The sequence below is a fragment of the Punctularia strigosozonata genome, assembly GCF_000264995.1.
Source record: "Punctularia strigosozonata HHB-11173 SS5 unplaced genomic scaffold PUNSTscaffold_4, whole genome shotgun sequence".
In the NCBI taxonomy this organism is placed as follows: domain Eukaryota; kingdom Fungi; phylum Basidiomycota; class Agaricomycetes; order Corticiales; family Punctulariaceae; genus Punctularia; species Punctularia strigosozonata.
The window spans coordinates 914,758-940,887 of record NW_006767436.1 but is presented as its reverse complement, the minus strand read 5'-3'; the positions used below and the strand labels follow the sequence as shown (position 1 = coordinate 940,887).

The 26,130-nt window shown below is 53.9% G+C and overlaps 12 protein-coding genes across 12 annotated transcripts; 7 read left to right on the top strand and 5 right to left on the bottom strand.

Moving 5' to 3' along the window:
* Positions 1–24: 24 nt before the first annotated feature.
* PUNSTDRAFT_63753 (SWR1-complex protein 4) lies at positions 25–1,978 on the top strand (the record flags this gene model as incomplete). The annotated part of the gene is made up of 8 exons (XM_007381934.1): positions 25–275; positions 322–407; positions 463–540; positions 588–709; positions 772–883; positions 939–1,307; positions 1,361–1,842; positions 1,898–1,978. 8 exons carry the CDS (start codon positions 25–27, stop codon positions 1,976–1,978), a joined length of 1,581 nt encoding a protein of 526 aa, XP_007381996.1.
* Positions 1,979–2,401: 423 nt separating this feature from the next.
* PUNSTDRAFT_142490 (uncharacterized protein) lies at positions 2,402–4,328 on the bottom strand (the record flags this gene model as incomplete). The annotated part of the gene is made up of 2 exons (XM_007381933.1): positions 2,402–3,095; positions 3,797–4,328. 2 exons carry the CDS (start codon positions 4,326–4,328, stop codon positions 2,428–2,430), a joined length of 1,200 nt encoding a protein of 399 aa, XP_007381995.1. The 3' UTR covers positions 2,402–2,427.
* A 557-nt stretch (positions 4,329–4,885) lies between these two features.
* On the top strand, positions 4,886–5,579 carry PUNSTDRAFT_112329 (NDUFA12-domain-containing protein; the record flags this gene model as incomplete). The annotated part of the gene is made up of 5 exons (XM_007381932.1): positions 4,886–5,001; positions 5,088–5,137; positions 5,197–5,225; positions 5,280–5,396; positions 5,460–5,579. 5 exons carry the CDS (start codon positions 4,886–4,888, stop codon positions 5,577–5,579), a joined length of 432 nt encoding a protein of 143 aa, XP_007381994.1.
* A 173-nt stretch (positions 5,580–5,752) lies between these two features.
* Positions 5,753–7,197, bottom strand: PUNSTDRAFT_132571 (60S ribosomal protein L3; the record flags this gene model as incomplete). The annotated part of the gene is made up of 6 exons (XM_007381931.1): positions 5,753–5,818; positions 5,877–6,166; positions 6,224–6,838; positions 6,895–7,075; positions 7,132–7,141; positions 7,193–7,197. The coding sequence occupies 6 exons, from the start codon at positions 7,195–7,197 to the stop codon at positions 5,753–5,755; spliced, it is 1,167 nt and encodes a 388-aa protein (XP_007381993.1).
* Positions 7,198–9,061: 1,864 nt separating this feature from the next.
* PUNSTDRAFT_64839 (uncharacterized protein) lies at positions 9,062–9,550 on the top strand (the record flags this gene model as incomplete). Its single annotated transcript, XM_007381930.1, has 3 exons — positions 9,062–9,154; positions 9,209–9,360; positions 9,424–9,550. 3 exons carry the CDS (start codon positions 9,062–9,064, stop codon positions 9,548–9,550), a joined length of 372 nt encoding a protein of 123 aa, XP_007381992.1.
* Positions 9,551–11,078: 1,528 nt separating this feature from the next.
* Positions 11,079–11,533, top strand: PUNSTDRAFT_112327 (uncharacterized protein; the record flags this gene model as incomplete). Its single annotated transcript, XM_007381929.1, has 3 exons — positions 11,079–11,220; positions 11,276–11,337; positions 11,390–11,533. 3 exons carry the CDS (start codon positions 11,079–11,081, stop codon positions 11,531–11,533), a joined length of 348 nt encoding a protein of 115 aa, XP_007381991.1.
* Positions 11,534–11,740: 207 nt separating this feature from the next.
* PUNSTDRAFT_142488 (uncharacterized protein) lies at positions 11,741–16,625 on the bottom strand (the record flags this gene model as incomplete). The annotated part of the gene is made up of 8 exons (XM_007381928.1): positions 11,741–12,078; positions 12,130–12,282; positions 12,344–12,546; positions 12,596–12,795; positions 12,851–13,384; positions 13,440–13,645; positions 13,702–15,813; positions 15,864–16,625. 8 exons carry the CDS (start codon positions 16,623–16,625, stop codon positions 11,824–11,826), a joined length of 4,425 nt encoding a protein of 1,474 aa, XP_007381990.1. The 3' UTR covers positions 11,741–11,823.
* Positions 16,626–16,899: 274 nt separating this feature from the next.
* Positions 16,900–18,550, bottom strand: PUNSTDRAFT_100030 (FAD dependent oxidoreductase; the record flags this gene model as incomplete). Its single annotated transcript, XM_007381927.1, has 5 exons — positions 18,443–18,550; positions 18,347–18,390; positions 18,251–18,290; positions 18,101–18,200; positions 16,900–18,037 (listed from the first exon to the last, which is right to left on the bottom strand). The coding sequence occupies exons 1-5, from the start codon at positions 18,468–18,470 to the stop codon at positions 16,900–16,902; spliced, it is 1,350 nt and encodes a 449-aa protein (XP_007381989.1). The 5' UTR covers positions 18,471–18,550.
* Positions 18,551–18,702: 152 nt separating this feature from the next.
* On the top strand, positions 18,703–19,792 carry PUNSTDRAFT_100026 (40S ribosomal protein S7). Its single transcript, XM_007381926.1, has 4 exons — positions 18,703–18,740; positions 18,893–19,149; positions 19,219–19,446; positions 19,511–19,792. Exons 2-4 carry the CDS (start codon positions 18,908–18,910, stop codon positions 19,629–19,631), a joined length of 591 nt encoding a protein of 196 aa, XP_007381988.1. The 5' UTR covers positions 18,703–18,740; positions 18,893–18,907; the 3' UTR covers positions 19,632–19,792.
* A 258-nt stretch (positions 19,793–20,050) lies between these two features.
* PUNSTDRAFT_112325 (ras-domain-containing protein) lies at positions 20,051–21,423 on the top strand (the record flags this gene model as incomplete). The annotated part of the gene is made up of 5 exons (XM_007381925.1): positions 20,051–20,129; positions 20,184–20,353; positions 20,401–20,494; positions 20,554–21,177; positions 21,230–21,423. The coding sequence occupies 5 exons, from the start codon at positions 20,051–20,053 to the stop codon at positions 21,421–21,423; spliced, it is 1,161 nt and encodes a 386-aa protein (XP_007381987.1).
* Positions 21,424–22,066: 643 nt separating this feature from the next.
* On the bottom strand, positions 22,067–23,506 carry PUNSTDRAFT_43375 (uncharacterized protein; the record flags this gene model as incomplete). Its single annotated transcript, XM_007381924.1, has 5 exons — positions 22,067–22,240; positions 22,363–22,611; positions 22,673–22,824; positions 23,127–23,273; positions 23,350–23,506. The coding sequence occupies 5 exons, from the start codon at positions 23,504–23,506 to the stop codon at positions 22,067–22,069; spliced, it is 879 nt and encodes a 292-aa protein (XP_007381986.1).
* A 250-nt stretch (positions 23,507–23,756) lies between these two features.
* On the top strand, positions 23,757–25,698 carry PUNSTDRAFT_142483 (uncharacterized protein). The gene is made up of 11 exons (XM_007381923.1): positions 23,757–24,256; positions 24,312–24,404; positions 24,457–24,490; positions 24,544–24,612; positions 24,668–24,721; positions 24,772–24,845; positions 24,904–24,962; positions 25,016–25,142; positions 25,189–25,250; positions 25,300–25,337; positions 25,389–25,698. The coding sequence occupies exons 1-11, from the start codon at positions 24,081–24,083 to the stop codon at positions 25,569–25,571; spliced, it is 969 nt and encodes a 322-aa protein (XP_007381985.1). The 5' UTR covers positions 23,757–24,080; the 3' UTR covers positions 25,572–25,698.
* Positions 25,699–26,130: the final 432 nt, after the last annotated feature.

Below are 26,130 nucleotides of genomic sequence, written 5' to 3'. Positions count from 1 at the left end.
TGCCGCCAACCTGCGGTCCTTGCCATGGCTGGGGTATCCGCTGCCGACGTCCGTTCGGCGCTCTCTCTACCGACTCCTGGTCCCTCCACCGGTCCTTCTCAGTCAGATATTTTTCTTGCTGCGACACAACCCAAGGAACGAAAACGAAAGCCGGATGGCATCTCGCGCGAGCTTTATTCGCTCATTGGCGACTCCACGCCCTCTTTGCAAGCGCAGTTCGCGAAACCGCGTTTAAAGCAGAAACTCAACTTCGGAACCAGTGGGAGCGTCAAATGGTATACTTCTTCATATTGTACGGGACGCGTCTTACGCGTCTTACAGGGAGTGGAGATCGTTCAAGAATGAGGCGAGGAAGGATTCCTTGGAGCTCGGACACTGGGTGAAGGCCAGTTCCGACCCTAGTGCAGGTGAGATCGAGTTATGCTTCCTGGTACAGAATTTGACGATACAGATGACATCTAGCATACCCCTTCGCCAAGTACAACGTCCAGCCGAACGTCTACGATTATTCCCTAGACGAGTATACCAGGTTCTTAGAAGGTACTGTGCCCGGGCACCGACCGCTACGCGCCACTGACTCCGCAAAGATCCCGAATGGACCAAGGAAGAGACCGATTACCTCTTCGACCTGATGCGGGAGTATGATGCTCGCTTTTATGTTGTTCATGATCGCTATGACTATCCCGGTGGTGTACCCCGGTCTCTGGAGGTAAGAACTCGCGTTACGGTCGTATCTCGCTTTTTCATCGTCTGACTTCCAGCGTCCCGCAGGACCTCAAAGATAGATATTGCAGTGTCTGCCGCAAGCTCGTCAGGAACCGACCATGGCCAGGCGATGAAATCAGCAAGATTAAGCTGCTCCAGAGTTTTGACTTCGACAAAGGTACGATCGACGTTTGCTTGGTGACGCATCAAATTCAACATCGTGCCTGTCATAGAGCAAGAAGTCACGAGGAAGAAATATGTCGCTTCGTTAGAGTCCCGAACGCCAGAACAGATCGCGGAGGAGGAAGCATTGTTCGTGGAGATTAAGCGCCTAGAGCAAACAGAGCGACGATTCAAGAAAGACCGCGACGAGCTTCTGCGCACGCTCCTGGGTATCGACTCCGGCCTTCCTGATCTTCCTGTTGACGATGAGAATCCTGTCGGTGCTGTCAGCGACTCGAAGAACAAGAAGAAGAAAAATTACGGCAGCGTCAACGCCGCCGCCGGAGACATCGACAGCCCAAGCGTCAGTGCTGGTCACAGTGTCATCAGTCTCGGCCAGCCAGTTCAGCGCAAGCAATCTGCGAAACAACTCGCGCAAGGTAATGCCGCTACCTTTCCATCCTATGAGCACCGACTGATATGATCCCATTAGACGCCCTCAATTGTATTCATCGCATGGACCCTCCCGCCACGAATGCTACCAAATCCCATCAAGCCGCCCACCTCCGCTCCTCCAGGATCCCATTCCCCAAACCCTCCTCCAACGCGCCCAAGATCATCCAATGTCTCCAAGAGCTCGGCATCAACCACCTCCGGCTCATCATGCCTACGCGCGAGAACATTCAGCAGCTCGAGGGCGTCATGGACGCCGCGTCGGCGCTCGTGGAGACCAAGAAGGTCGTCGATCGCGTTGAACAGGAAATCAGGGTGCTGAAGGCCCAGCTCCTGGAGAAGGACAGCGCGGACGCGGAAGGGGACGGCGAAGCAGATGCAGAAGGGAGCGCGGTCGTGGAGACGCCGACGACTGGGACGCCTATGGAGGTCGACGGCGGGGATGCGGAGGCGGGCTCGCCGGACGGAAGGGGACAAAGCGTTATGAGCTCTGTGAGCATGAGAGGACGATCAAGAAAGGCGGTATGTCACCGATCGTACCGCCATATTTCACGACGACTGATCATTCTTCGCCCAGTCTCGTCGGTCAATGTCCATATCTTCCGTGGATACATCTGCCACCGGAGCGACTTCTAAACGACCTCGCAAAGGACGATGAAGGTATTTTATATTATGGACAGGGCTAGCTTTCCCGTGTATTGTACCCGACGGTGTCTGCATATACTTTGTGCTTGTTATATTGGCAAGATGGACATGCTTTCGAGCATCGTTACGGTTGTATAACACGCGTTGAGACTGGCGGGTAGTGCATAATTTCATTCAGTTCATCAATCGGATCAGTACAAGTACACCTTCGAATTCGGTGGTTGGATTTTCGATATTACGCGGCTGGATGGGCCTGGAAATGCATCCAGCAACATACAACGCTCACAACAGTCATCGCAAACCGCGCGGATTGATATTACAACAAGTCAGAATTTCCTCGAGTGCGATGTGCATCGCTCGTTTGTCTTTCAAGCAGGAAACTACCAACCCGGGAATCGCTAAGTAAATTTCTGAACGAAGACAACGCGTGACATACAGGTCTTCGAGCTTCAAACTTGAGGTTCAAGCGTCGGCGACCAGCTCTTCCTCGCTTCCATCCATGTCCTCGTCTTCCTCTGGCCCTAGGATGGCAGGGATGTTCGGGTAAGGGCCCCAACGCCTGGTCGGCTCGAGCCCAATTTTCAGCCTGACCAGTCTGAACTTGAGATCGTTAGCGCAGGTCGGCAGCGCGTTCCACTCTCTCGCCAGTTGTCCCTCGGACGATACCAAGGCGGGATCCAGGTTAAACAAGTACTGCCGCAAGTCCTCGTCGATCTCCAAGTCGTCCTCCGCAGCAAGGGAATCAAACTCGCCGTCCCCGAGAGGTGACTGGTCCGCGGCGAAGGCAGTGACGTGATCCAGCGCGTACTCTATCAAACCACCTTTGTCGAAGTAGAATTGCACTGCTCGCAGCTTGACAAAGTCCAAGGTCCGCAGCTCGTCAAGCACGGCTGCCGGCGTAGGGATCGGCGGTCCATGGTCGCCAGAGCGTTTAAGGACGCAGACGATGGCCCCGAAAATGCACAAGTATCCGTCGTAAAAGGTTCGATAGATACTCCCGCGGAGGTGCGGAGGCAAATGGTATATGCATGAGTCCGAAGAGAAGGCCGTTATGGGGAGTGGAACGCGAGGAGCCCAAGTCCTGAATCGATTCGTTTCTTTCAGCATGTCGAGCGTCATCCCAGTCGATGCTGCATCAACAGTCAGTACGTGCGTCCTAACAACTGGCAGGTTCGACTCACATTGCAACCTGTACAAAAGCCTTTTGGACAGGAATCCTCCAGAGCAGGATCCGCATGTGCAACCGTACTTGCGCTGATCAGCGTCACGCATTGTAACCGATGATTAATCCGAAGGGTCGAAGGTGTAATGCGCTACCTCAGGGGAAGTTGGGGATAATATCTGAGCTGGGGAGATTGTTTGGGTCGTCGAAAAAAATGCCTTCTTATATGCCTGTGAGGTTGCTTATCTCGAGACGCCAGGAATGGCTCGGATAGGCCTCGTTTGAGAAGCAAGGAAGGTATCTGTACGGTGTACCACATCAAAGGGATGATGCTTCCTCCTGTTGACGACGACGATGACGCAAGGCCTAGCAAAACGCTAAAGCAGGGATAACGTTCCTCGGGTTCGAATCCCAAGTCCCTCGCTTGCATCTAGCAGATCATTCTATGCGATACTTAGTCGATATTCGACTTGGCCGACGTACCGACCAGTAGCTGCAGAGAGATCAAAGTCGATGCGCCAATGACTTAGGCATCTGCCGCCATGTATTGGAAACACTCGGGTACCATCCAGCGCAGAGCTCGCTCAACAGGGAAGGAGCGACGGTTTGACCCGTGTTCGTCATTTCTATCGATGTGCTCGTCATCGACATTCGCCGATGTCGCCTCACCGTGCAACTCCTCGTTGTCGCCCTCCTCCTCTCGAACGTTGGTAGGGGCGTCCCTGTACGGACCCCATTGCTGCCTTGGATCCAATCCGATCTTCCTTCTGACGAGGTAGAACGCCAGGTCATTTGCGCAGGTAGGGAGCGCGTTCCACTCCCGTGATGCGGCCTGATCGAAGGCTCTGTCGCCGAGAGGCGAATGGCACTTGGCCAGATGGGTTACACAACTCAGCGCATGCTCGATTAAGCCGCCCCTTTCCATGTAGTACGCCACGAAGCGCTGCCCGTCTGCGTCCATGTTGGTGATCATATCGAGTATGGCGCTTGGGGTAGATATAGGCGGATAATCGTCGGAGCGTGCGAGAACGACATGTATAGCTTCGAAGAGGGCAGCGTATCCACGGTAGAAGGATTGGTCGCGAGTGACATTCTCTTGAAGGTGAAATGGAAGATGTTCTGTCCAGAAATCCAGACGCGAGAACATATCCCGCCCTAGGAATGCCTCTCCGAATTCTCTCATTTGATTCATCATGGCCATAGAAGTGATCACCCGGTCAACGGCATCTATCGAGACTGTTAGGAGCAACGCCTATCGTGCGACGTGAACGACATCGTCATGCCTTTCAGCCTCAACCGGAGACGTTTGGATAGAAAACCTCCATAGCAGCATCCGCAAGTGCACCCATACTTGCGCCGTAACGCGCGATCCGCATGATGATTGTTTGGCATCCGAGGTCGTCCGCGCCGTAGAGTAACGTACCGCGGGAGTCAAGTATAACAGTGACGCTGCCCTGCCATGCTTGACGTGAGCGAGATTTATGCCCAGCTACGGACCATCCATGTTCCGAAGCACATGCTGGCGGGACGCCAGGAAAGGCGAGTGCAAGGTTCGATGCAGCGCACAAACATCTCGTGTCGTCTTGATTATGGTAGAGTCATCTGGTGGCATGCACGACAATGTCGGATAACACAGTGACATAGCCAGTTCCAGACCAAGGCCAAGTACCAAGTCGAACTGAAGGTGTGCGGAGTCTCGAGAGAGCCAACTCGGAGGACATCGCCACGCGACTTCGCAGCTCACTCTCACCGACCACGATGGTCTCCCTATGGCGCACCGTAAATAACATCCGGCGCGGCGGCTGGAGCTACTGGTGGCGTAACCTACAGTACATCGGCGACGCTAAATACGGCGCGTTGAAGGGCACTGACCAGTGCGTCCAACGATCCCCTTCCCCGGGACCGGAACGAGCCGCGAGTCCGGGGAGGTCCAGTCAACTACTGACGATTTGTCCATCAGGTTCGGTAACAAATACTACGAGAACTTGAACCCAGAAGAAGAGGTACCGGGTAAGTCCTATACATTTCGGGTTCTCGGATCATTGACTAAACGAGTTCATCTCTGCCAGGTCGTCACCGATGGGTCGACTTTGCGCAGGTACGCTCGTGATGAACAGGTTGTCTCCATTACAGCCATAACGTTGCTACGCAGCACGATTTCAACGCGACGCAAGTCCCTCCGGAATGGCACTCGTGGTTATCGCATATCCGCAAGGACCCGCCGTCGGAAGACCCCGTCGTCCAGAACCTTACTCCTCCGTGGAAGACTGTACGTTCCCTCTGCTACCGCGTGTCGCCATTCCCCTGCGGCATCTAACTTTTCTCAATCTAGCCTTGGGTCGAGAACCTCACCGGTACTCGGGGTGCATTCAAGACTTACAACACAGCTGCACCCAAGATTCAGGCTTGGACTCCGAAGCCGACTTCAAGAGGGTCTGATGCGCGGGCGTAAAGGCTCCCCTGTAGTTCCGACACGCAGCAACAGAAATTGATATCCACTTAGCGCCCCGCTACATGGGCTAAGGAAGTTTTGGTGCGAGCCGACTGATGGCATTGGGCAGTGATCACGCATAACATGGAGAGCAGTAAAACAACATATGCCTAGAGAGAATGAAAGACCGCAGCTCATGCGCGGGGCTTGAGCGTGCCCAAGAACGCCGCCTTCTCCTCGAAAGTCTGGAAAGCGCCGTGCTGCATGGCAAGATGATAGGATCAGCCGTATTTCATCACTCCAGATGAGCTTACTTACACCGAACTTTGAAGAGGTATCGATGAACTTGAGCTGGACCTTCTCGAGATCCCGACGAGAAGTGTGGACCATGAGCGACTTGCGGATGGTGATGACGCGCTTCTTCGTTCCGGGGATGGAGCCCTTAAGCATGAGATAGTCGTTCTTGACGATACCGTAGTGAGGGAAGCCACCCATGGGCGTGATCGTCTTTTTGGTGACATCGGACTCGGTGGAGGCGTTGCCCTCGTCCGAGCCGGAGCCGACGCGGTAGATCTTCTTGTTGAGTTCCGTGCGGTGGTGGTAGCCATCTGTTACAGGTAATTGATCAGGATGCGTTATATGCAACAAGCAGGGTATATGCGTACTTTGACCAGCACGAGCAACAGAGAACATGACCTTCGAAGGGTGCCACGCTCCAATACAAGCGACCTTACGGAGACCCTTGTGCGTCTTGCGCGGCAGCTTCTTGGTTCCCCACCTGTGAGTCACACCCTCGAAACCGTGACCCTTGGTGACGGCGATGACATCGACGACCTCGTCCTGCTCGAAGACGCTGTTGACCTCAATCGGCTTCTCGAATAGACCGTGCGCGAAGTCGACCTTGTCCGCGATGCTGCCGCCGTTGACCTGAATCTCCATCAGGTGCGCCTTCTTCTGCGCAAGGCCAGTCTTGCGGATCTGGGTGTGCGCCAGGACACGAACAACGGTGCAGTACTTGCGAATGCGCTCGAGCTCGCGCTGCACCGACTTGCCGTTGTCCTCCGCTGCCTTCTTGGCGTAGCGGGTGAACGCCTTCTTCTTCGAGCGGTACCAATTCTTGTAGAACCGGCGCTTGAGTTCGTCCGAAAGATGGGAGGCCCAGACGGTGGTGAGGGTGCGGAGACCGCGGGGGGTCTCGACGTAGCCAACAACACCGACGACGATCATGGGGGGAGTCTCAACGATGGTAACAGCCTCCACAACCTCACGCTTGTGCATCTCTATGCACAATAATCAGAACCTCACTTAACCTGCCTAAATTTGCATCGATACTTACTAGAGCCCGGACGGTCGAGATCGCGGACAACATGGGTCATACCCGCTTTGTAGCCCATAACGGCAGTCAAGTGGACGGGCTTCTTGGGATCATCCTTGGGGAAGGACTTGACCTTTCCGCGATGGCGAGCCGCACGCTTGCGGGGGAGGAAACCAAGAGAGCCGTGGCGGGGAGCTTCGTACTGCACCAAATCCCGTTAGCATCGTGTCCCAGCCAAAACGTGCTGGATTTGCGGACCTTACGGTGACTGAAAGACCGTCAGTGTATGTATCGTACAGACGAGCGGACCATAACTCACCTCATCTTGGGGGTGTCTTGAGGAGATGGAGGAGCGAACGATTCGAAAACCTTATTCGAACAGTATCTGTACAGCTCTTCCCACGCTCCACTGCTGCTCTCGCCGCGCCTCTGCCTCACCGCAAGATTACGACTAAGTATCAAAGATGTTCCATCGAATCCACAGCCTCTCATCAAGTTTGTTTGGCTGTGGGTATGTCACAATCGTTTCTTATCCGCGAAAAACGCCTCAGAACTATTCACAGTACCCCGCTCTACCTCCCTGTAAACTTGACGAAGTCTACTTGTACTACGACGGCTACATTACTGTGATGGGTTACCATGTTATCCTGCGGACTCAAGAACGTCACAGAGCCGACTCCAACCTTCAATATCTATGGAGATCGGGCCGCGAGCATATCCCGAGCGCGCATGTGACTGACTCGTCAAAGTCATCCTCTAAGAATGGAATCCCTTTTTGCAGGTGCTTGATCTGCAAGGCAACTCTCATCACGCGGCACATCTCTTATATTGGCGTTGACGATGTTTGCGTGCTCTCGCGGCACTTCTGACTCTGCCGCTGCTAAAGACATGGATGCCGTGAAAGCTGTTAATGCCGCGTACAGCGCAAAGGCCAACGCACCTCACAACATAGAATGTTCATGACCACGTTGCTTGTCGTATCTCGCACGTCTTTGATCACCCACAACAGATGCGACAAGGATCGCGAAAGCTTTCGGATATACTCCTGATCAGCTCAATTCTATCCTGACAGAGGCGAACATGGGCCTATCATGCGGCAACCCTGTTGCTATAGCCAATATTTCAGAGGTATGGACACCCTTGCATATGCATGAGTGTAGCTGAGCTCGCGTACCAGGGTGAATGTGCGTTAGATCTTGGATCGGACGGAGGCCTCGATGTGCTCCTTGCGGCTCATCGGGTGGGCTGCAATGGCCGTGCTATCGGGCTTGATATCTCAGAGGTTTGTATGACTCCATCCTGTATGGTGCCGCAAGTAACATCTATAACTTCACCTCCGGCTGACATCATGTGTCAACGTCCAGGACATGATCAAACTGGCACGTCGTAATGCGGGCACGCGACGCCTCAAACCTCCTCAGGTTGCTTTTGTTCAGGCAGCTCTCACTGAACCACTCCCATGCTTCGGACTCAGTGGATTGCGTTCTCTCGAACTCTGTGATCAACCTGCTGCCTCCGGCAGGAAAAGCCACGTTGCAAAAGGAGGTTCACCGCGTTCTCACGCCCAGTGGTAGAATCGTTCTTGACGACGTGAGCACTGTCTTCAATGCACCGTGTTTTATGCTGAAGTCACTTCCTTGCAGATCGTCGCCAAGAAAGCATTGCCCTATTTTCTGCGGAACAATGTCTTCTTGGGTGAGCTGTATATCAGGCACAATATAGCTTCAAGAATACGGGTTACTGCCGCTCAACGTTGGTTTTCGAGGTATCTACATGCATGGTCTCGGTGTACCCTGGACGGTGTCAATTCAAAATATTGTAGATCTACTTTTCATAGGCACCAAAGGAGACATCAACTTATATTTCCAATCCAATCCGAATACTATCACAACTTCGGGTGTATGCGGCGGGTCGAAGTGCTGCGGTTCAATGCATGCAGAACTTAATAGCGGGGCTGCTGGTTTCTTCAACACACCACAACACCCCTTGCCGGACTTCAATGCCAATGACTGGGTTGGTCAGTTGATGTAATCTTTGCTCTGCAGGAGTGCTGAGACGTCGGTGTTCCGAAGCGTCGTATCAGATCTATGCGCGTAAATCCGTGACGGACAGCCGGGTAGAACATGCTCTGGAGCCCCTCTTGAAATGGACCTCCACGTATCCGACATTTAAGGCAGCACCTGGCTTTATGACTCCGTGGGAGGTAGCGACTCTGCTTTGCAGTGTTACGATGATGCGTCATGATTATGCTATCATTGATGTCCGCCTAGATGACAGAGAAGTCCGTGGTTTGCGCTGGATATCACCAACGGGGAACTGATGAGCATGAATACAGGGTGGTCACATTTCTGGAAGTGCTCAGTGGCCTGCACAGACCTTCTATGATAACCTGCTGACATTCTTCGAGCAGTTCCCCGGAACGACCCAAGTGATCTTCCACTGCAACAGCTGTAGTGCAGGAGGTCGTGGACCACGATGTGGGGGATGGTAGGTATAATTGTGATCGCATCGAGGTTTCCCAATGTAACTAGTCTGAACATCTGTCATCAGGTATCAGGACTACCTCGATGACAAGGGACATACGGAATCCGCAGGGTACGTGCTGGAAGGAGGCATCAAGGCCTGGCTCAAGGCGTTCGGCGAAGAGAGTACTATGGTGGCATATGAGCAAAACTAACGTCAAGTAAGATAATTGTTCAGTGTGTACGATGGTATGGCTACGTCATATGGTGTTCTTCAGAGTCATGAGTACTTTGCGCAATAAGCTCTCGATCCTTTCCATCCTGGTGTTCATCCTGGCATCCATCTTCTGCTCGAGAACAGTCAGCCTTCCGTCAATAGCAGTCTGGCGCTACAAAAAAGCAGACATATCATCAAGCCATTTCTCCATCGTGTCTCTTTGTTGCCCACAGAAGGTATGGAAGTTCCCCGTGTACGAGCGGTTGAGTTTGGAAGTGAGGATATGCTGTGCGGAGAGATCACCAATGAATGAGTTGGGCCCGGCGGTGACGCGTGAAGTATCCTGGATCCCTTCCACATGACTGGGGGGGGGGTCCATCGTACCCTTCGTGGTATCTATCAAGTTCGTTGGCCGCCATCTGTCTGAACGATCCACTTGCACTTCGTGCCGGACCATTCTCATCGTCAGAAGAAGAGGTGCCTTTACGGAGATTCTTGAAGCCGATGCGTTTCCATAGACTATGCATAGCTAGTGCAGCAAGCTCAATTGGCGCCTGTGTCGCAGAGATGAGATACGGCGGACAGGGTCCCACATGCATATATACAGCGTGCAAGAATGAAGCAAGGCAGCGCTGGTGCACCAACTAATCAGGAAACTGTCTCCAGACGGCGCCAATAGAGAAGATCAAGAAGCGGACCATTGAACGCATATAACACTGTTACAGACAGTGAATATGAGTTGTTTTGTTACAATATAACTGAAAGAAAGAAGGAGAATCAGGAGGCGGTGATGATGGAAGCCTTCGTCGTATGAGATTCTGCAATTGAACTTGCCACTGGTAGTGCAGAGGAGCCAAAAGAGAGCTAAAGCGAGCTTGTCAATCGTATCAACCATCAGTTCCCGAGCAGTGGCAATGCGTTTCAGCTATTCAAGGAAGGGATCGAGCGACGCTCACATGGAGACATGCGATAGGTGCCAAAGCCGTCGCGGACATCGCATGAGCGTACATGGCACGTAAGGCCCTGCACAAATACGCTCGAAGCTTGAAAGAACCGCAGTCACCAACGTTGAAAACCGCACAGCGATCATGATGGCAAGTGCTAGCCAAGGTCATAGCCAGTTGAGTACCTGATAGGCGATATTTCCTTTGGAGTAGGCTTGCGATAGCGAGACTGTCCTGGCTACGTATCCCTAAACAAGTAGCGATATTTCTTGGGCTGTATCATGTTGGCTGCAATGAACAGTGGTAGTGCCAGGAAAACCAATGAAATGGGGAGCGCCGACGGGAGTCTAGAGCAGCGTACAACCACATCGTGCGGGTAGCCCAGATTCCCACGGGGCAGCAGCCGTCTTGTCAACGACCATCACGACGCCGGCTACTCACGGCCTGGTCAGCCAGACCCTCCCTACCGGTGTACTTAGCATGCTAATCTGCGCAATGCAGGGAAGATAGGACGACCTCGACGCTCCCGGTCTCAGGCTAACACTTGACGACCACGCCAGCGACGAGCCTCACGCCCTCGCCATGCATTTCCTCCCCAGCCTGCTCGCTTTCGTCGCGGGCTTCCTCCTCTGCTGCATGTCGATACCGTCCGTACGAAAGTGCGTGATAGCAGTGGAGGATACGCTCGGCGTGCATGAAGCCGGACTTTCAAGAGTTGCCTCGCGTGAGTGCTCGCACACAACTTCATGACGAACTCATATCTCATTGTCTAAGTCCAGGGGTCCCCGTACGCGAAAATGGTCCTCAGAACATGGCTCAACTGATAATGCTTCGGCATAAGGTACTTGTGCTCGCGCTCGCTGTCAATTGTGACGCTGAACCTTCGGACGCAGATAAATCAAACAAATTCTCGCAGACGGCGTAGTGTCAGCCATTCCCGCCAAGCTTCTCGATCTTTTGCCATTCCTTCGTCCCGTCCGCACCGAAATCCGTTCGCGCGGTTCGGTCGCGCTTTCGTTGGAAAACACTACCATTGACTAGACCGGGATTTGGCCCGTGTCCTGGAGGTTGTATATGGAGCACGGTATTTATCGCCAGGCGGATTTCTTTCTCTATATTGCCGTTCATACTTCTCACACCTGACTATTTTTGTGCCCCTGTTCATTCGATTTCAGAACAGAGTTAATACTACAGCCGTGTTTACGATATCACACAGATAGTGAGAGCGTGCATACAGTGGATGAGAGACATGCAAAACGACAACATATCATGATAAAAGCATAGAATGCCATACTAGATGTCCAGTCCGATTCTGATATATGTTAACTTAGTTTGTGAAACGGCTGCTTCGGTCGGACACGGTTGATAGCAGACTTCGAGTGGATCCGGACTTAACAGGCTTGCGTTGCTCGGTCTGTGTCTTGGGTCGCTGTCCGTTCTTGAACGACCCGCCTTTCTTGCCATGACCGGTAACGCCCTGCGCGAGCGCCGCTCGGGCTGAGCCTCCGGTACGACCCTCGGACTTGGCCCACTTCAGCATCCGCTCGTTGTTCAGCTCGCTCACATCCTTCGCCCGACGATTCTGCGAAGTTGCATCAGCAGTGCAGTCGATTTACGTGGGGTGAAGACCTACCGGAAGGCTTGCAAAATCCTGCGGAAGTCGATCCGTATTGCCTTTCGCCTTTGCGCCTGCTGTGATCTCTCGCACGCGAGGCTGGGCTTCTTCGTCAAGATCGTCCTCAACATCGATATATTCCACGTTTTCGGGGTTGAAAGACTCTGCCTCCTGAAGATTTGATGTCATCAGACACGGCCGATATCATAACCAGGCGTAGGGCTCAGCGTACCTTCTGCTGAGCTGCTTCGCGCAGTTGACGACGAAGCTCGGCAGCTGTTAGCTCTTCTTCCTCTTCTTCACTGGCCTCTGGTTCGTCTGCTTGGCTGACTGCCATGCTGAAGTCGTCTGTGGCGAGGTGGGCAAACTCCGCATTGTCATCCTCAAGCTCCTTATGATATTCGTTGAAGAATGGACGAGTCGCCGGGTTGGAGCCTAGCATAACTGTCAGGGCTGGCGCACACGGAAACGACGGCATGCCTACCAAGTGCATCCAGATTATCGTCGGCGATCTTGCGCTTCTTCGCCATCTTCTGTCGGATACGTCTGTTGGTGTCGTCCTCGTCATCGGAATCGCTGTCGTCAAAGCCGATCCCGCGGTCACGTCTCTTGGTCCTGAACTTCCCCTCGATTGCATCTTGATGCAGTTTCTGGAGCTTTTCGTCTTCCTCCTCGAGGTGCTCCCTATCACAGCGTCCTAGGTTCAGTATATGGATCCGTCACCAGTCAAACTACGCACTTATGCTTCTCTAATACTTTCTCGGCGGCCACGGTCTCAATGTCCATTGCCGCGTCGTCCACCAAACCTTCGACGACCTTGTCTTCCTCGCCGTTGTCACTGTCATCGTCGTCGTCGTCATCGTCTTTCTTCAAACCGCCGAAGCCCATCTTCGCGTCGTCGTCGGATTCCAATGCTTCCGCCTCAACGTATTCAGACTTTCCCAGCTTCTTACTTTGATTCTGTTGTGCTCGCTGCGCCCCCTGGTGAAGAACCTGAAACGCATTCGGCCGTTTGTCCGTGGATAGGCTCAAGCTAGTCGGACGCGCGTCGGCAATAAAGCCACCCGGCGAGGTGCGCCGTTTGAGGCGCCGTAGACGCGGCTGATCGTCCTCGACATCGTCCGCAGTGCTCAGAACTCCGAGCGGTGCGCGTTGCCTTGTGGATGAGCCAGGAACCGGTTCGGAAGGCGATATGAGTGGCCGACGCAGCTGCGTGAGCGTCGGGCGATACAGTCGGGTGTTGGGGGTTTCCGGTCGGGTTTGGGTCAAGAACCTGACAGAGCATCGTCACCATCGGAAAATGAACTCGAAGCGAGCATCTGTCATACCCATTCTCATCGACATACAGCTCCGTTCTCTCGCCAGCTTTCTTAGCTGCGGTATCCACGACAAGCTCCTGCTCCTTCTCGAAGATGTCGTCCGCTTTACGGAGCACGTCCTCGGGAACCTCGAGGGCAGGCTGCAGGCTCCCGGCAGGCAATGTCAAGCCCAAGTCCGGAGTCCCAAACGGCTGCCGCAGTTTCGCGAAGCCGGGCTATATGACATGAAGAAGATAAACTATAGAAACACAGCACAATAGATGGAACGAACCTGAGTTGGCAAGGACAATTGGGGTTCACCCTTCACTGGAACAGCGGGTGGTAACATACTGCCGCCGTCAAATAGCTGGGAAAATCCTCCCTGCGACACGACTGGTCGTCGCTGGTTCGCCTCTTCAGGTACGGTCTTCTGTACATCGGCTCCTTCCTGCGTTGCAAAGAATTGCGAGAAAGACTTGTTCTGTCGCAATCCTAACCCCAGTGGCGCGGGCATCAACGGCGACGGTGCGAGTGCGCCGCCTCGCGTCACCTCTGGCTCTTTGTCTTTTGGCGTTGAATTCAGTAACTCCGAGAGCAGATTCCGTCTTCCAAGTCCGGCGGGGGACGTGAACAAATCATCGTCGTCTTTCGGCTCCAGTTCTTTCAGTGGTGTCCGCTGGGAACTCGACGACATGCCTAGCGAACCGCCAAGTACGCCGTCACCGTCATCGAACATGCTAGGTGTTCTGCTCGGACGACTGCGCTGGGATAGAGGAGACCCTGCTCCATGTCGACGAGGTGAAGGGGATTGGACCGGGGAGGCTGCGATGGACTGGGCATGCCGAACGACCGCTGTGTTCTCTTTGTCTTCGCTGAAGTCGAACATCAACCTAGTATCGTTCTCTTTATCGGTGCTATCCTCACGGTCCGTCCCATCGCCGAATGACGATATTGATGGCCGGTGTATCGCTGCTGGCCCGACCAGTATTTTCGACGAGTCTGGTACCAGAAGATTGCCTAACGGCCCCCTCCAGCTTGGGCCTGCGCCGCTCTCGGATTCCGACTCCGTATCGGATTCTATGGCTCGAGGGCGACGAGCACGCATGTGCCTGATCGGTTCATCATCATTCGGTGTAGCTGTTGGCCGCGGAGACGTTGGTGGTGGCATTGCTTCCACTTCTTCCTCCATGTCTGCCTCTACCCCACTGGTGTTCTGGCTGGGGCTACGAGATCCGGCCACTGACAACCTGTCTTCGTCATCGCTACCCAGGTCGGGTTTCCAGTCATCATCATCCTGTTCGTCTTCTTCAGCGGAAACTTCAGCACCGTTGAGATCGAGATCGACGCGATCCTTGACTTCCTCTGCCCGCTGCGCGTAAGCTTTCCGTGCTTCTTCCGCTGCAGCCGCAGATACGGGAGCCGGCGCCTTCGATATCCCCCCACCACGCACCCACTCCTCTTCCTTCGCGCGGCGTTCCTCTTGTGCCATCTTCTCAGCTTCTCTGAGTAGCTGGCGGTTCAGCTCGTCCTTGCTTAGAGCAGCGGTAACCTTTCCCTTCCCTTTGGGATCACGCTTCTGAAGCGGTACGCCAAGGCCGATCATGTTACTCCGACGAGCAGAGGGCTTGATAGGAGATATACCAGCGAGATCCAATTCACGCTTTCGGCCTGAGCTTGGTTTCTTGCCGCTGGCATGCAGGGCGCGACGGTGCTCCGCTTCTTCTTCGATGACAACATGCATATCGTTGTTGACGATCTCCAGGTCGTCGTCATCGTCACTTGGAGGTGCCGCCGGGAGTTGTTGAGCGCGAGCTTTTAGTTCGGCTAAACGCTCGCGCCTCGCTTGTAACTCGTTCTCCGTGGTTGCCTGAGCACGCCGGGCTTTATCCTGCGCGAAAATATCGCCCAAGGTCGGCAATTCCTCATCGGAGTCGTCATCGGGTGGTTGGCTCGCCAGGCGCTTCTGACGGGGCGTAAGTCGCCGATGTGGAGAGGGTTCCCCGACAAGAAGCAATGGTTGACCGAACGCTCGCTCTCCCTTGCTCGGTGAACCATCACCAATGAACACGTCATCGATGCTTGACTCCGGTGCAAGTGATTTCTTCTGCGCTTGCGGTGCTGTCATCGAATGACGGATCGGCGGCCTTGTAACCGCCGTTCGATGAGGGCGGGGAGCGGACGTCGTGGCGATCTTGGGAGAGGGCGATGACCGGAAGTTTTCGATAGGCTCCGGCTCCGAGGAAGGAGGAGGCTCCACGAAAGGCTTTAAGCTGGAACTGAAAGCATCTAAGAACCGAGAAACGGGGTAGCTTTTGATCTGGACAGGCTGTATGGACGCCTGTTTTGATGCTTCCAGGCGCATAGATTCTTTCGCCATCTCTTCCTTTTCTTTCTTCGAAAGACCCTATCGGAAAGTGAGTAGTTGATTACGGAGAGTCGCACAGCAGTGGCCACCTTTGCCTTCCTCTGCTTTTTGGGGCGTCCGAGTTCCTGCACCTCTCGGAGGTCATGAACGTCGTCGTCGTTATGATCACCAAATATGTCTTTCAGCGCTGCAGCTTTGAGGCGCTTGGGACTGCTCGTTTCTATGTCGGAAGTGGGAAGGGTGGGAGACGAGCGTTCGTCAGGTGTCCGTAACAAGAATGGGTGCGAATCAGGAGAATTCGGCGATGATGGTGATTTAGTCTGTGGTACAGCTCGTTCGAGATCCAAAGGTGAGGACCCACGAGCAGGCGGCGCATCTGACGCGAAGGAGCTGTTTCGAGTGAGACTAGACAATGAGCCGTCGAAGACTCCTTGTGAGCTGGAGATCTGGGTTCCCTGCGTTGCGTGAGCGGTGGCATCGGTTTCGATCTCATTGCCGGAGGGTAAGCGTTCTTCTCGCTGTTTGTTCTTTCGCAGCTCCAACTCCCCGTCGGACATCTCGTCAATCTCCTTCAACTTTGCCTTCCACCCGAACGAGAACCGCGATCCGGTGTCCTCCTCTTCGTCAGAGTCCACGCGTGTCTCTTGCGACCCGGCGCCGGCACTGTCATCACATGCGTCTTCCGAGCGCGACGCGTCCATGCTTGTATCAATAATCGTCAGTGAAGAGTCGGGGTCGTCCGGGACAGGAAGCGGCGGGGGTTGCGCTCTGCCGTAGGTCCTTCGTACTTTGGGTGGTGGATCGTGGGTGGCGTTGGTGCCACGTCGTGAGCTAGATTCCGTATCGGACATAATGGTGAGTAGGTTGGCGTACACCGGACGACGGTAAGCGGTGTGTCCTACGCGTTCTACGCGTGAGATGGTTGTCCAGTCCACGAGAGTGCACAGCAAAACATGTAACATGCTCCGCGTCAGTCACGCGTGACCAGTCGCGTCGCATGCCTAATTTGGGTAGCCAACTTCCTGTTTGGGTCTCCGCTCATCACACTTGAGGCGCATATGTGGATGAAGGAGAACATTCTATATGCGATACCAATATGATAACATGATTATATCCACTGAATGGTCATTTCCCTTCGGTGGTATGCTCCCCAACCACCTTGTCATCGACAACGTACTCAGCGATTGCCAGGCTAGCCGTTAGGCCCGGACTTTCAATCGCAAGCAGGTTGATCATAGGGCAAGCGCGCACATTTGTGTCAGATGGGTAGTCTGTCAAGAAAGTAAAATCGTTGAATCCTCCAACGGTTCCAGGACCAGCCAACTTGGGCCTGAACCCGGCGTAGTCCGGGGCGAGACCATCCAAGCGTACCTCAGGGAGGTATTTGGTCACGGCCCTATGCATCTCTTCCATCTTCGAGCCATCGGGTACAAGGTGCTTCATCCAGAAATCAGGATTGTCCACTTCTTCTTCTGCAGGATCGATCCACTCCAGGTCGGGCCCGAATCGGACCTTCCCGTCCAGGTCGAGAGTGAGGTGTGTCCCAAGAGATTGGAAATTGTGCCCGTCGTGCCCCGTATTATCAGGGCACGGGTAGAGGAGCCTGGAGACGTTTGCAACGCCCGGTCCCTTGTAGGACGCGTACGACCCTCGGGCGAAGTACATGGGTAGCCACTGCTCTCGGGGATGAATGGCGTTGCGTATGAGTGGACTGGAGAGTCCGCAAGTATTGATGACGGTTTTGGCAAGCAGCGAGTCCCCAGTATCAACGTCATCCTCTCCGGTGACCATCTGCACTACCCATCCTTCTTCTTCCTTCCCCTTATCGATCCGCACGACCCTCGTAGAGTAGACCAGTTCCGCATTCTCTGCTTCGGATATATCCTTCTCCAGGGACTCCATGAGAGTGTGCGAATCAACAATCCCGGTTTCTGGGCTCCATAGAGCGCCAGCAATATCCTTCGAAAGGTCTGGTTCAAGCTCGCGCGCTTGCTCGCCGGATAGCAGCTCTGTGGGTACAGGGGTTCGACCCTCGCGATGGGAATGCGGCGGCCAGCTCAGCTTTTGTGCCTTCTCGTGGAGCGATCGTATGTAAGGAAGCTGATCTGAATGTGCAACGACGAGCTTGCCGGTCTTCTTATGCGGTATGTTGTGCGATTTACATCGTTCGTACATCAGCTGACGTCCCCGCAGACAAAGCCGGGTTTTGAGCGAATCAGGAGGGTAATAGATACCTGCATGGATGACTTCGGAGTTGCGAGAACTATTCAAGCGCCATTGAATCAGCGAGCCTTTACTGGCCAAGCAAGGCGAAGCACGCTACTACCTTGTCTCTTCTCCAGCGCGAGGATGGCGCTCGATAAGGTAGACGGATTTGTCTGGAAGTTGATGGGAAAGTCGCTGGGCAATACCCAATCCAACAACACCTGTCACGTAGTTGAATTCGAGCTCATGTTCGTATGGGATATTTGCTCACCGCCTCCGATGACTAGATAATCCACCTCAGATTCGGGTGACTGTTAGCATAGATGTCAGATGTGTATGCAGCGAGCCTTGAAGTATTCCTAGTTTCCTTGTATTTGAATCGCCCATTGGCGTTCAATGCGGTTTTGACACCTTCAAATCCAGCGAGTGAATTCAACAAGAAGAGTTTACCCGCGGGGCTCACCTCGAAGGACCCGCTGTGTTGAAGCCATACCCGATTCGTATCGCTGATATGCAATAAAAGTGCGGCTACTTATGCAACTGGCGTCCGTCCTTCGCCTGCAGCAGTGCAGCAGGATTCAAGTCAGTCGACGTCGACGAGACCGGTAGCATATTGTGAAAGTGACGGCTAACTTTCGTCCATGTGGGCGCCTATGTGGCGGTGCATACCTACGGATCGGTTTCCGGGGTCCCGGCGGAAATCTCAGCAGCAAGGCCGCAGGACCACCCTCCAACACTATTCGAGACGGCGCCAAGCTCCTGTGAGTACTCTACTGCTCAAAATCTGTGCCGTATCGACGGCATCTATGTCCCGAGACTGTCTGGAAGTTGCATGGCGTCGAAATCTGCGTTCTTTGGGATGGATTGATGCTCGTGAACTCGGATGCTGACGCGCTGCTGGTACTTCGCATAGGCCAGTCCCTTCAAAATGTCGGTTCAGCACAAGATCCTCCGCACGGCGAACGCGCCAAACACCACCCCCGATGAGATTGAGACCGCCGTCGCGCAGGCGATCATCGACCTCGAGAACAGCAACTCGGACCTGAAGACCGAGCTCAGGCCCTTGCAGATCTCTGCCGCTCGTGAAGTCGATGTTCGGGGTGGCAAGAAGGCTATCGTTGTCTTCGTGCCCGTACCGCAATTGAAGGCGTTCCACAAGGTTCAGGCCAGGTGCGCCCCGTCTCACATATCGGACAGACATCAACCACCGGATGTTGACGAGAGGCCCGTACTTGCCAGGCTGACCCGTGAGCTCGAGAAGAAGTTCTCCGACCGCCATGTTGTGTTTGTTGCGCAACGCCGGATGCTGCCCAAACCGACCCGCACCTCCCGTGTCAAGCAGAAGCGCCCCCGTAGCCGGACCCTCACCCAGGTCCACGAGAAGATCCTCGAGGACCTCGTCTTCCCGTCCGAGATTGTCGGCAAGCGCACTCGCGTTGCCGTTGACGGCTCCAAGCTCCTCAAAGTGTGCGTTCGCAGCGATCATTGCGTACACTGCTTCACTCAGCATTCTCCATTCTACATTACACAGCTTCCTCGACTCTAAGGATGCGACATCAGTCGAATACAAGCTCGATTCGTTCTCCTCTGTCTACCGCCGGCTGACAGGGAAGGATGCTGTGTTCGAGTTCCCGGTCGTCGCGCAAGAGTGAGGTGCTCTGACGAGGGGGTTCGGATGTTTCGTGCCGGCGAGGATCGCCTGGGACCCATGTCATGTTGTTTCTGCATTCCAAAATATATGGCAGATATGCTTCGCTATAGCAAACCTGATTGTGTGATATGCTGTTTTTGTCTTTCTTATCACAGATATCGCTGAGGAAGCGCGAGCGGGTGTAAATGAGGCTCCAACGAGAGTGAACGCCGCGACTTCGCGTCGAAGTGGCCCCGATCGTTCCGGATGGTCCGGCGGGGCACGTGCGTTGGACTAAAGAAGGCGCTTTGCTTTCCGTGGTCTCAAGTCTATCTCGGCTCTTCTGCCTGAACCCTAGTCGCTCGTTTCTCGGTGCCCCGCGGGCCCGTATATTGCCTGCGACTCCTGCTCACCAGCCCGATACCACGCCCACGCTGGAGCATGGCGAGCTATGACCCCTACAAACGAGCCAGACACGACCAAGGCATAGACGCCAAAATAGTCGTCATGGGCAACACAGGCAAGCTCGGTGGTCGCGACATGGTCTCGTATGTGCTGATAGCGATCCGCGCAGGCGTTGGGAAGACTAGTCTTCTCCACCGCTACGTACAGAACAAATTCGATCCGAAGAACACGACGGCCACCACCGGGGCCTTCTTCGTCACGAAAAAGATCGACGTGAATGGCCACAAAGTTCGATTGCAGCTTTGGGATACGGCTGGCCAGGAAAGGTTCCGAAGTATGGTGCGTGCTCTCGCTGGCACTCGAACATCAAGCTGACCAATACGAAGGCGCCCATGTATTATCGTGGGGCAAACGCTGCGCTCATTTTGTACGATATCACAAACGCGCCCACATTTGAGGCTGTGAGAGGGTGGCTGGAGGGTGTGTACAACGGATCTCCTCCGTAAAATCCGAACTCACGCGTTCCGGGATGCTACCAGAGCTGAAAAGCAACTGTTCACCCGAACTCATCATCTATATCGTCGGTTCCAAGGCCGACCTTCGTTCGTCACGGCAAGTCACCGAAGATTTTGCTCGGTTGTCTCTGCACAACTGGTTTCCGCCGCCCAAACCACCAACGCCTCCTCCGCCACCTCAGCAGTCTTCGGCGTTTGCCTACATCCGACCCCGATTCACGTCACTCACGTCAATGCGATCACTTCCATTCTCACCCCCCTCCACCCGCTCTCCCTTTGTGGATCCACCATCCGTCGTGGAACATCCATCTCAGGCTTTTACCTCTCTCGCATCTGCATCAGCGTCGTCACAGCGGTCTGGGCTGCAACGGAGCCATACCGCCGCTGGGAACGCTGCCCCTCGGGCCCGTGCCAACAGCCTTCTGAACCGTTCAAACACGACAACCGGCGCGCATCATCATCAACTTCCATCACCACCGCGTTACGGCTCTCGCGTAGTCGGGCGGGAAACTCCCACGTACGATCTAGGCGATTCCAGCCGCAGTCATAGTTTGGACGAGGAGAACGAAGACCAAGCTAACAGTTCCGAGGAATGGGGCTTATCCAAAGGCATGGAGTTATTCGAGGTGTCGGCGAAGGACGACATAGGTTCGTGGCACAGCGCTTGAACAACACTGAATGGGTCTAATCATTCATGTAGGCATCCAACACCTTTTTCAGTGCCTGATAACGGCTATCATCGAGCGGAAGGATAGCATCGAGCGAGAGAACGAGCTCAAAAAACGCGATAGCGTCTTTCTTTCCTCAACGCCATCATGGGCAGCGGTGGCCGATGACGAAGAAGCAACCGAGAAGGAAAAGCAGCCCAGCGGCTGGAGCTGTTGCTCGACCTAGCCCTCGACCCTTGCGCGCCATATCCCTAAGCTCTCCGCCCTACCTGCGCCATCCTGCGCTCCCATGACGATATTGATACCCATGTACCACCACCCGTACCCCATCAAACCACCACACACCAACCCTTTACCCCGCCTTCTGTATCTTGTGCCTCCGTCTTGCAACGCCTTGCCCCGTGCGGCATATCCCAAATTCTTCCATCCTTCGCATCTTGTTGTCTCCCATGTTACGAACCTTGTCACGTCATGCACTCTCAGGATCCGCACTTCCCCAACCCTTATGGCTTACCGCTCACACTCCATTCAGGTTTTGCCTACGTTATCGTCATCCGCACTCTTCGCGTTTATGCCGGCGTCGTCTTCCGGTCGCCACCATCAAGTTATGGATCAATACCCTATATATATTATCTTACCCTCTTAAAGTGTCAATAGTAAATAACCAGCTCTGGATACCAGCGTTGCGCGAATCATCTTTCGCCTGTTATCGTGCGCAGAGTCGCACGCTGTACATACATTGATAGATCTTCTTACTCCCCTGTTATCCTACCTACGGCAGATGATCTGTCGTGGCGGCTTTCGGGGACATAGCTGTTCCTATCTACAGGACGTACAACATCCTGCACGTTACCGGGATCCGCAACCTTCTATCTGGAGTCCCGGCTCTTCTTGAATTCGGCCACCCACCAACGTTCTTCTTCGCCTTTGGGAACGACGGTGAAGGTGAGAAAACCGTCGATGAGCTCCAACCCGTCGGGTGCCTCGCCGGGCTTTCCCCTCGAGGCGTGGAATACGTCCGCCAGGGTCATATTCTTGCCCACCTGGGAGAGAACACGCAATGTCCGTCCGTCAATCGCCTGGCTCTCAACAAAAATAGGTGTATAGGATTGGAGAATGGCATACTCGCCTTAAATGCGCGTCTTCGCTTGGTGATCGCATATACCTGCAGGTTTGATGCGCCATATTCATGCTTTGTATCCCAGTCCGGATACGGTGCTGCAGGAGGAAACATCGCCTCCAGGTGGGCCGAGAACGGGTCTTGCTCGTGAAACCCCCCTATGGTATCCGATTGGCCGTATTGAGGATAAAGGAAGAACACCGGGACTACTAGCGAGCCGGTTCCGTCATCGATATGCGGACGATACGGACTGTCGGGGGAATTGGGCGATGACGTTTGTGTGAGGCTCCGTTCCTGCGAAAGCGCGTGAGGTCATTGTTTCATTGAGGAGTAGATAGGTTATCGAGATGCTTACCTTAAAGGCTAACTGAAGCTGCCTCTCCTGTGCCTGTTCGTGTTTTTCTCGTTCTTCTCGTATACGAATCTTCTCGACCCTGTCGGCTTCTGCCTTGATGGATTTTTCTCGGAGTTGCGCCACCGCAGCGTTGGATGGATCAAATTCTAGGCCTGGTATTTAGGGAGTGTCATTGTTGAGGACGCTCTAGTCCGGGCGATTGGAGAGGACGGCGACCCTGAACGTACATCTATCACAGCAATCAATAGCCTCTTCGTATCTCTCCAGAGCCTTTAGCGCAACCGCAGACCGATAGAGTGCTTTCGAGGTTTTAGGGGATAATACCAAGACCCGGGCACAGTCGCGGAGCACAGAGCCGTAGTTCTCTGTCGCGATAGATGGGTGCATAAATCAGCGAGTCAGTCACTCGCGGAAAAAAGTAACAAGGCGGCCGACCAACTCAATTCCAGGTTACAAGCAGCACGGTTTAGAAGCAATGACTCCTTGAGGGTGGAATCGGTGGGTTCAGCTTCCAGGCCCTGCGTGTAGAATCCGAGGGCTTCCCGGTATCTCTTCCCCTTAAAATAGTCGTTGCCGTTGTCCTTGAATGTTCGAGAGCGCTCTACGGCGCATCATGTCGTCAATATTCATCCTTGATGACATCCATCCGACGCGGTGGATTTGCTAGGCATACTCACCATCTGGGGTCCCTTCGTGAACAAGAGCTTGGAGAGCCGAAAGGGTCGGATCGTCGGATATATCCTCCGGCAAGTTCTTCATGAACAAAGGCGAGTTTTCTAGAGATGCCATCACATCCTCGAAAGAGGGCGGAGCAGGACCAGGCGCTAATCCCATGATTATATCTTGTAAGAACAGAACGATTACAATGATGATCTGGGGACCGCCTTCAGTGTATAGCCCACAAGAGACGCAGATAGGTTCTTGAGTCTGCCAAATATCAAACACAGCGGTGCTGTGGCTTAGTAGTTGAGATCATGGAAGTTGACGCCTGTGTACCTCCGCGCGTTCACTGGCCAGAAAGGGATCGACAGAAGCGGATATACAAGCAGTATCTCAGGCTCTCGCCATCAGCCGGTCGCTCTCCACGAAGCAGTGCCCTCGCAGCCTCACATGCAACGATCTGTCGGGGGTTCTATCAAAGGCCCATACACTTGCTTGACCGTTTTCTGATACGGTATATACGTCATGAGCAAAGAACAGCGGGTTTGATGGATCTTGGTCGCCGGCTTGCATGTGGTCTGGCAACCAAGGAAGAGAGTGTAGTGCTCGGGTTCCTTCATACCTCCACCTACCCAGCGCTGCTTGTTCGACTTTCTCCTCGCCGGACGAGTATAGGCTGGACCATCCTGCTTCCGCTGGCACGGCATAGATTCTTCTCTGGTCCACGTCTCACATTTGGCATTCCATCATGGCCCAGGATGATTCGCGAGCAATTGCCTGGCTTGTGATGTGGGTGTGGCCGTCACACTTTGGCTTGCCTCTCCTAGCTGCCATATGCCTGCTTTCCGGCACAGTTACACGACACCCGCTATTCCTAAACCTAATCATCACGGAAATCCTTGCAGGCCTATCTAACAGTATCTTGTGAGCGCTCATCGTCGTCTTGGGCAGGATAGCTTCTGATTCCTTCCTCCCGCAGGCTTTACACGGGACACTGGAGGGCGACCGGTCCACAACCTTCTGTGAATGTCTGTCTCTTTCAAGCAGGTTTAGGGAATGGCGAAGCATCCATGTTCGTGCATGCTATCACATGTGATACTAGTTCCTGAACTCTCGCTATGCAGGACCGCTGCAGCCTCGTTCGCTCTGGCATATCAGGTTTGATTGACCTCCTCATATTCAAGAGTATCACTGAAGACAGTTTATCATAGGTATTCATTTCGGTCAGGGGGGCAATTCGCGGGCATCGAGCGCACACGAATGGAGCAAACGTTATTGGAGTGCGTGGCTTATGTGTCTCTTCTGCGCTGGACGCTCACTATGATCCTAATGTAGCTTCTCATTCTGCCCTATGCCCTGTTTGTCATCTTCGCCGTCTCGACGATCGTGGTAAGACTATGCTCTACAGAGCCCGTGCATATATTGATGCGTGTTATTAGGTTGGCGGACATAAACTGGAGTTCGTAGTCCGCAACAGCTTTCTGCCATATTGCCAGTACACCGGAAAGACCGCGTGAGTTGATCGTTGGAGATCGGGCCTTGGTGATGCCAAAACTCTGCTCTACCCACAGGACCACTGTTGCTGCCACTTTCGCTGGTATCTTAACCTGCGGCACGCTGCTGATGGAAGGTAATCGTGATCTGTCGCTATTGTAACCCGAAATTCATTGTCCACATATGAAGCCTGGATCATCTTCTACCTGTACCAGCAACGGAGGGCGCTTCGGAAAGCAGGCATCAAAAATCTTCTCATGGCGGATACTAGCCTTAGGATCATTGCATTTACCGGGCTCATGGTGATGGCTCTACTGTGAGAATCCGTTACTTTTATATCTTCGTGAACTCATCGTTAGCAGGCTTATTCTGATCGGATTCACCACTCCTATGAGTGCTGTGCCTGATTTGGTGATGTGTACAAGTAAGCCCGTCAACCCGTCCGTATGTGTGCCATGACTGACTGGGATTAGTGGGGACGTTCCTCGTCCTGGTCTTTGGGACACAAAGGGTGCGCTATAAGAACGGATTACGGCGTGACCCTCACTCACTTCTTGCCCAGGATATCCTGCATGTCATATTGAGACGGGATCGGACTCAATCCCCTTCCGAAGGATCTACCCTGAAGTTCAATAACACCGCAAGTCAGGCTCTTTCCTCAATATACGAAAACACGATCATTGTGCAGGCAGACGAAAAGCGTGCGAGGTCCCCCACAGGCACGGGAGGAAGTTGGGAGCCATGAGCACTCGGTGTACAATATCATCTTGTCGCCTCGAGTTGGCAAGCGGCGCAGCGGATCTGCGTCATTTCGTAAGCGATGACAAACTTCGGTCGTCATGCAATGTAGCCATACCTCGAGTTTATCGTCGTCGCGGTCGTGTGCCTTTGGAGCGATCAAATAGCGCCTTCTGCTGGCATCAAGAACCTCCGTAATATCTTTCGTCGCTTTTTTGGTTCCGGGACCAATGTCGTTCCTGGCTATGAGGGACCGCAGCTGCCTATACCACGGGAACGTTGGTCCTTCGGTTAAGTTTTCGAGCCCGTTCCGATAACAACTGTCGAGGAAGTCATGCATAGCATACAGTAGATCCTCTACCTCGCGCCTGCGGGCGTCATCGATTTCGGGACCAGATGCCAACGCCTCCAATGCAGCCGCAGCTGAATATATGAAGAACTGACGATCCGTTCTCTCTCTGTATAGATTGATTCGAGCGACTTTTTCAACAAGCCTAGCATTGGCGAGAAGACTGAACACCTCTGCGAAATAGTGAGCCGGTTGACATCAGAAACCGATACCAATG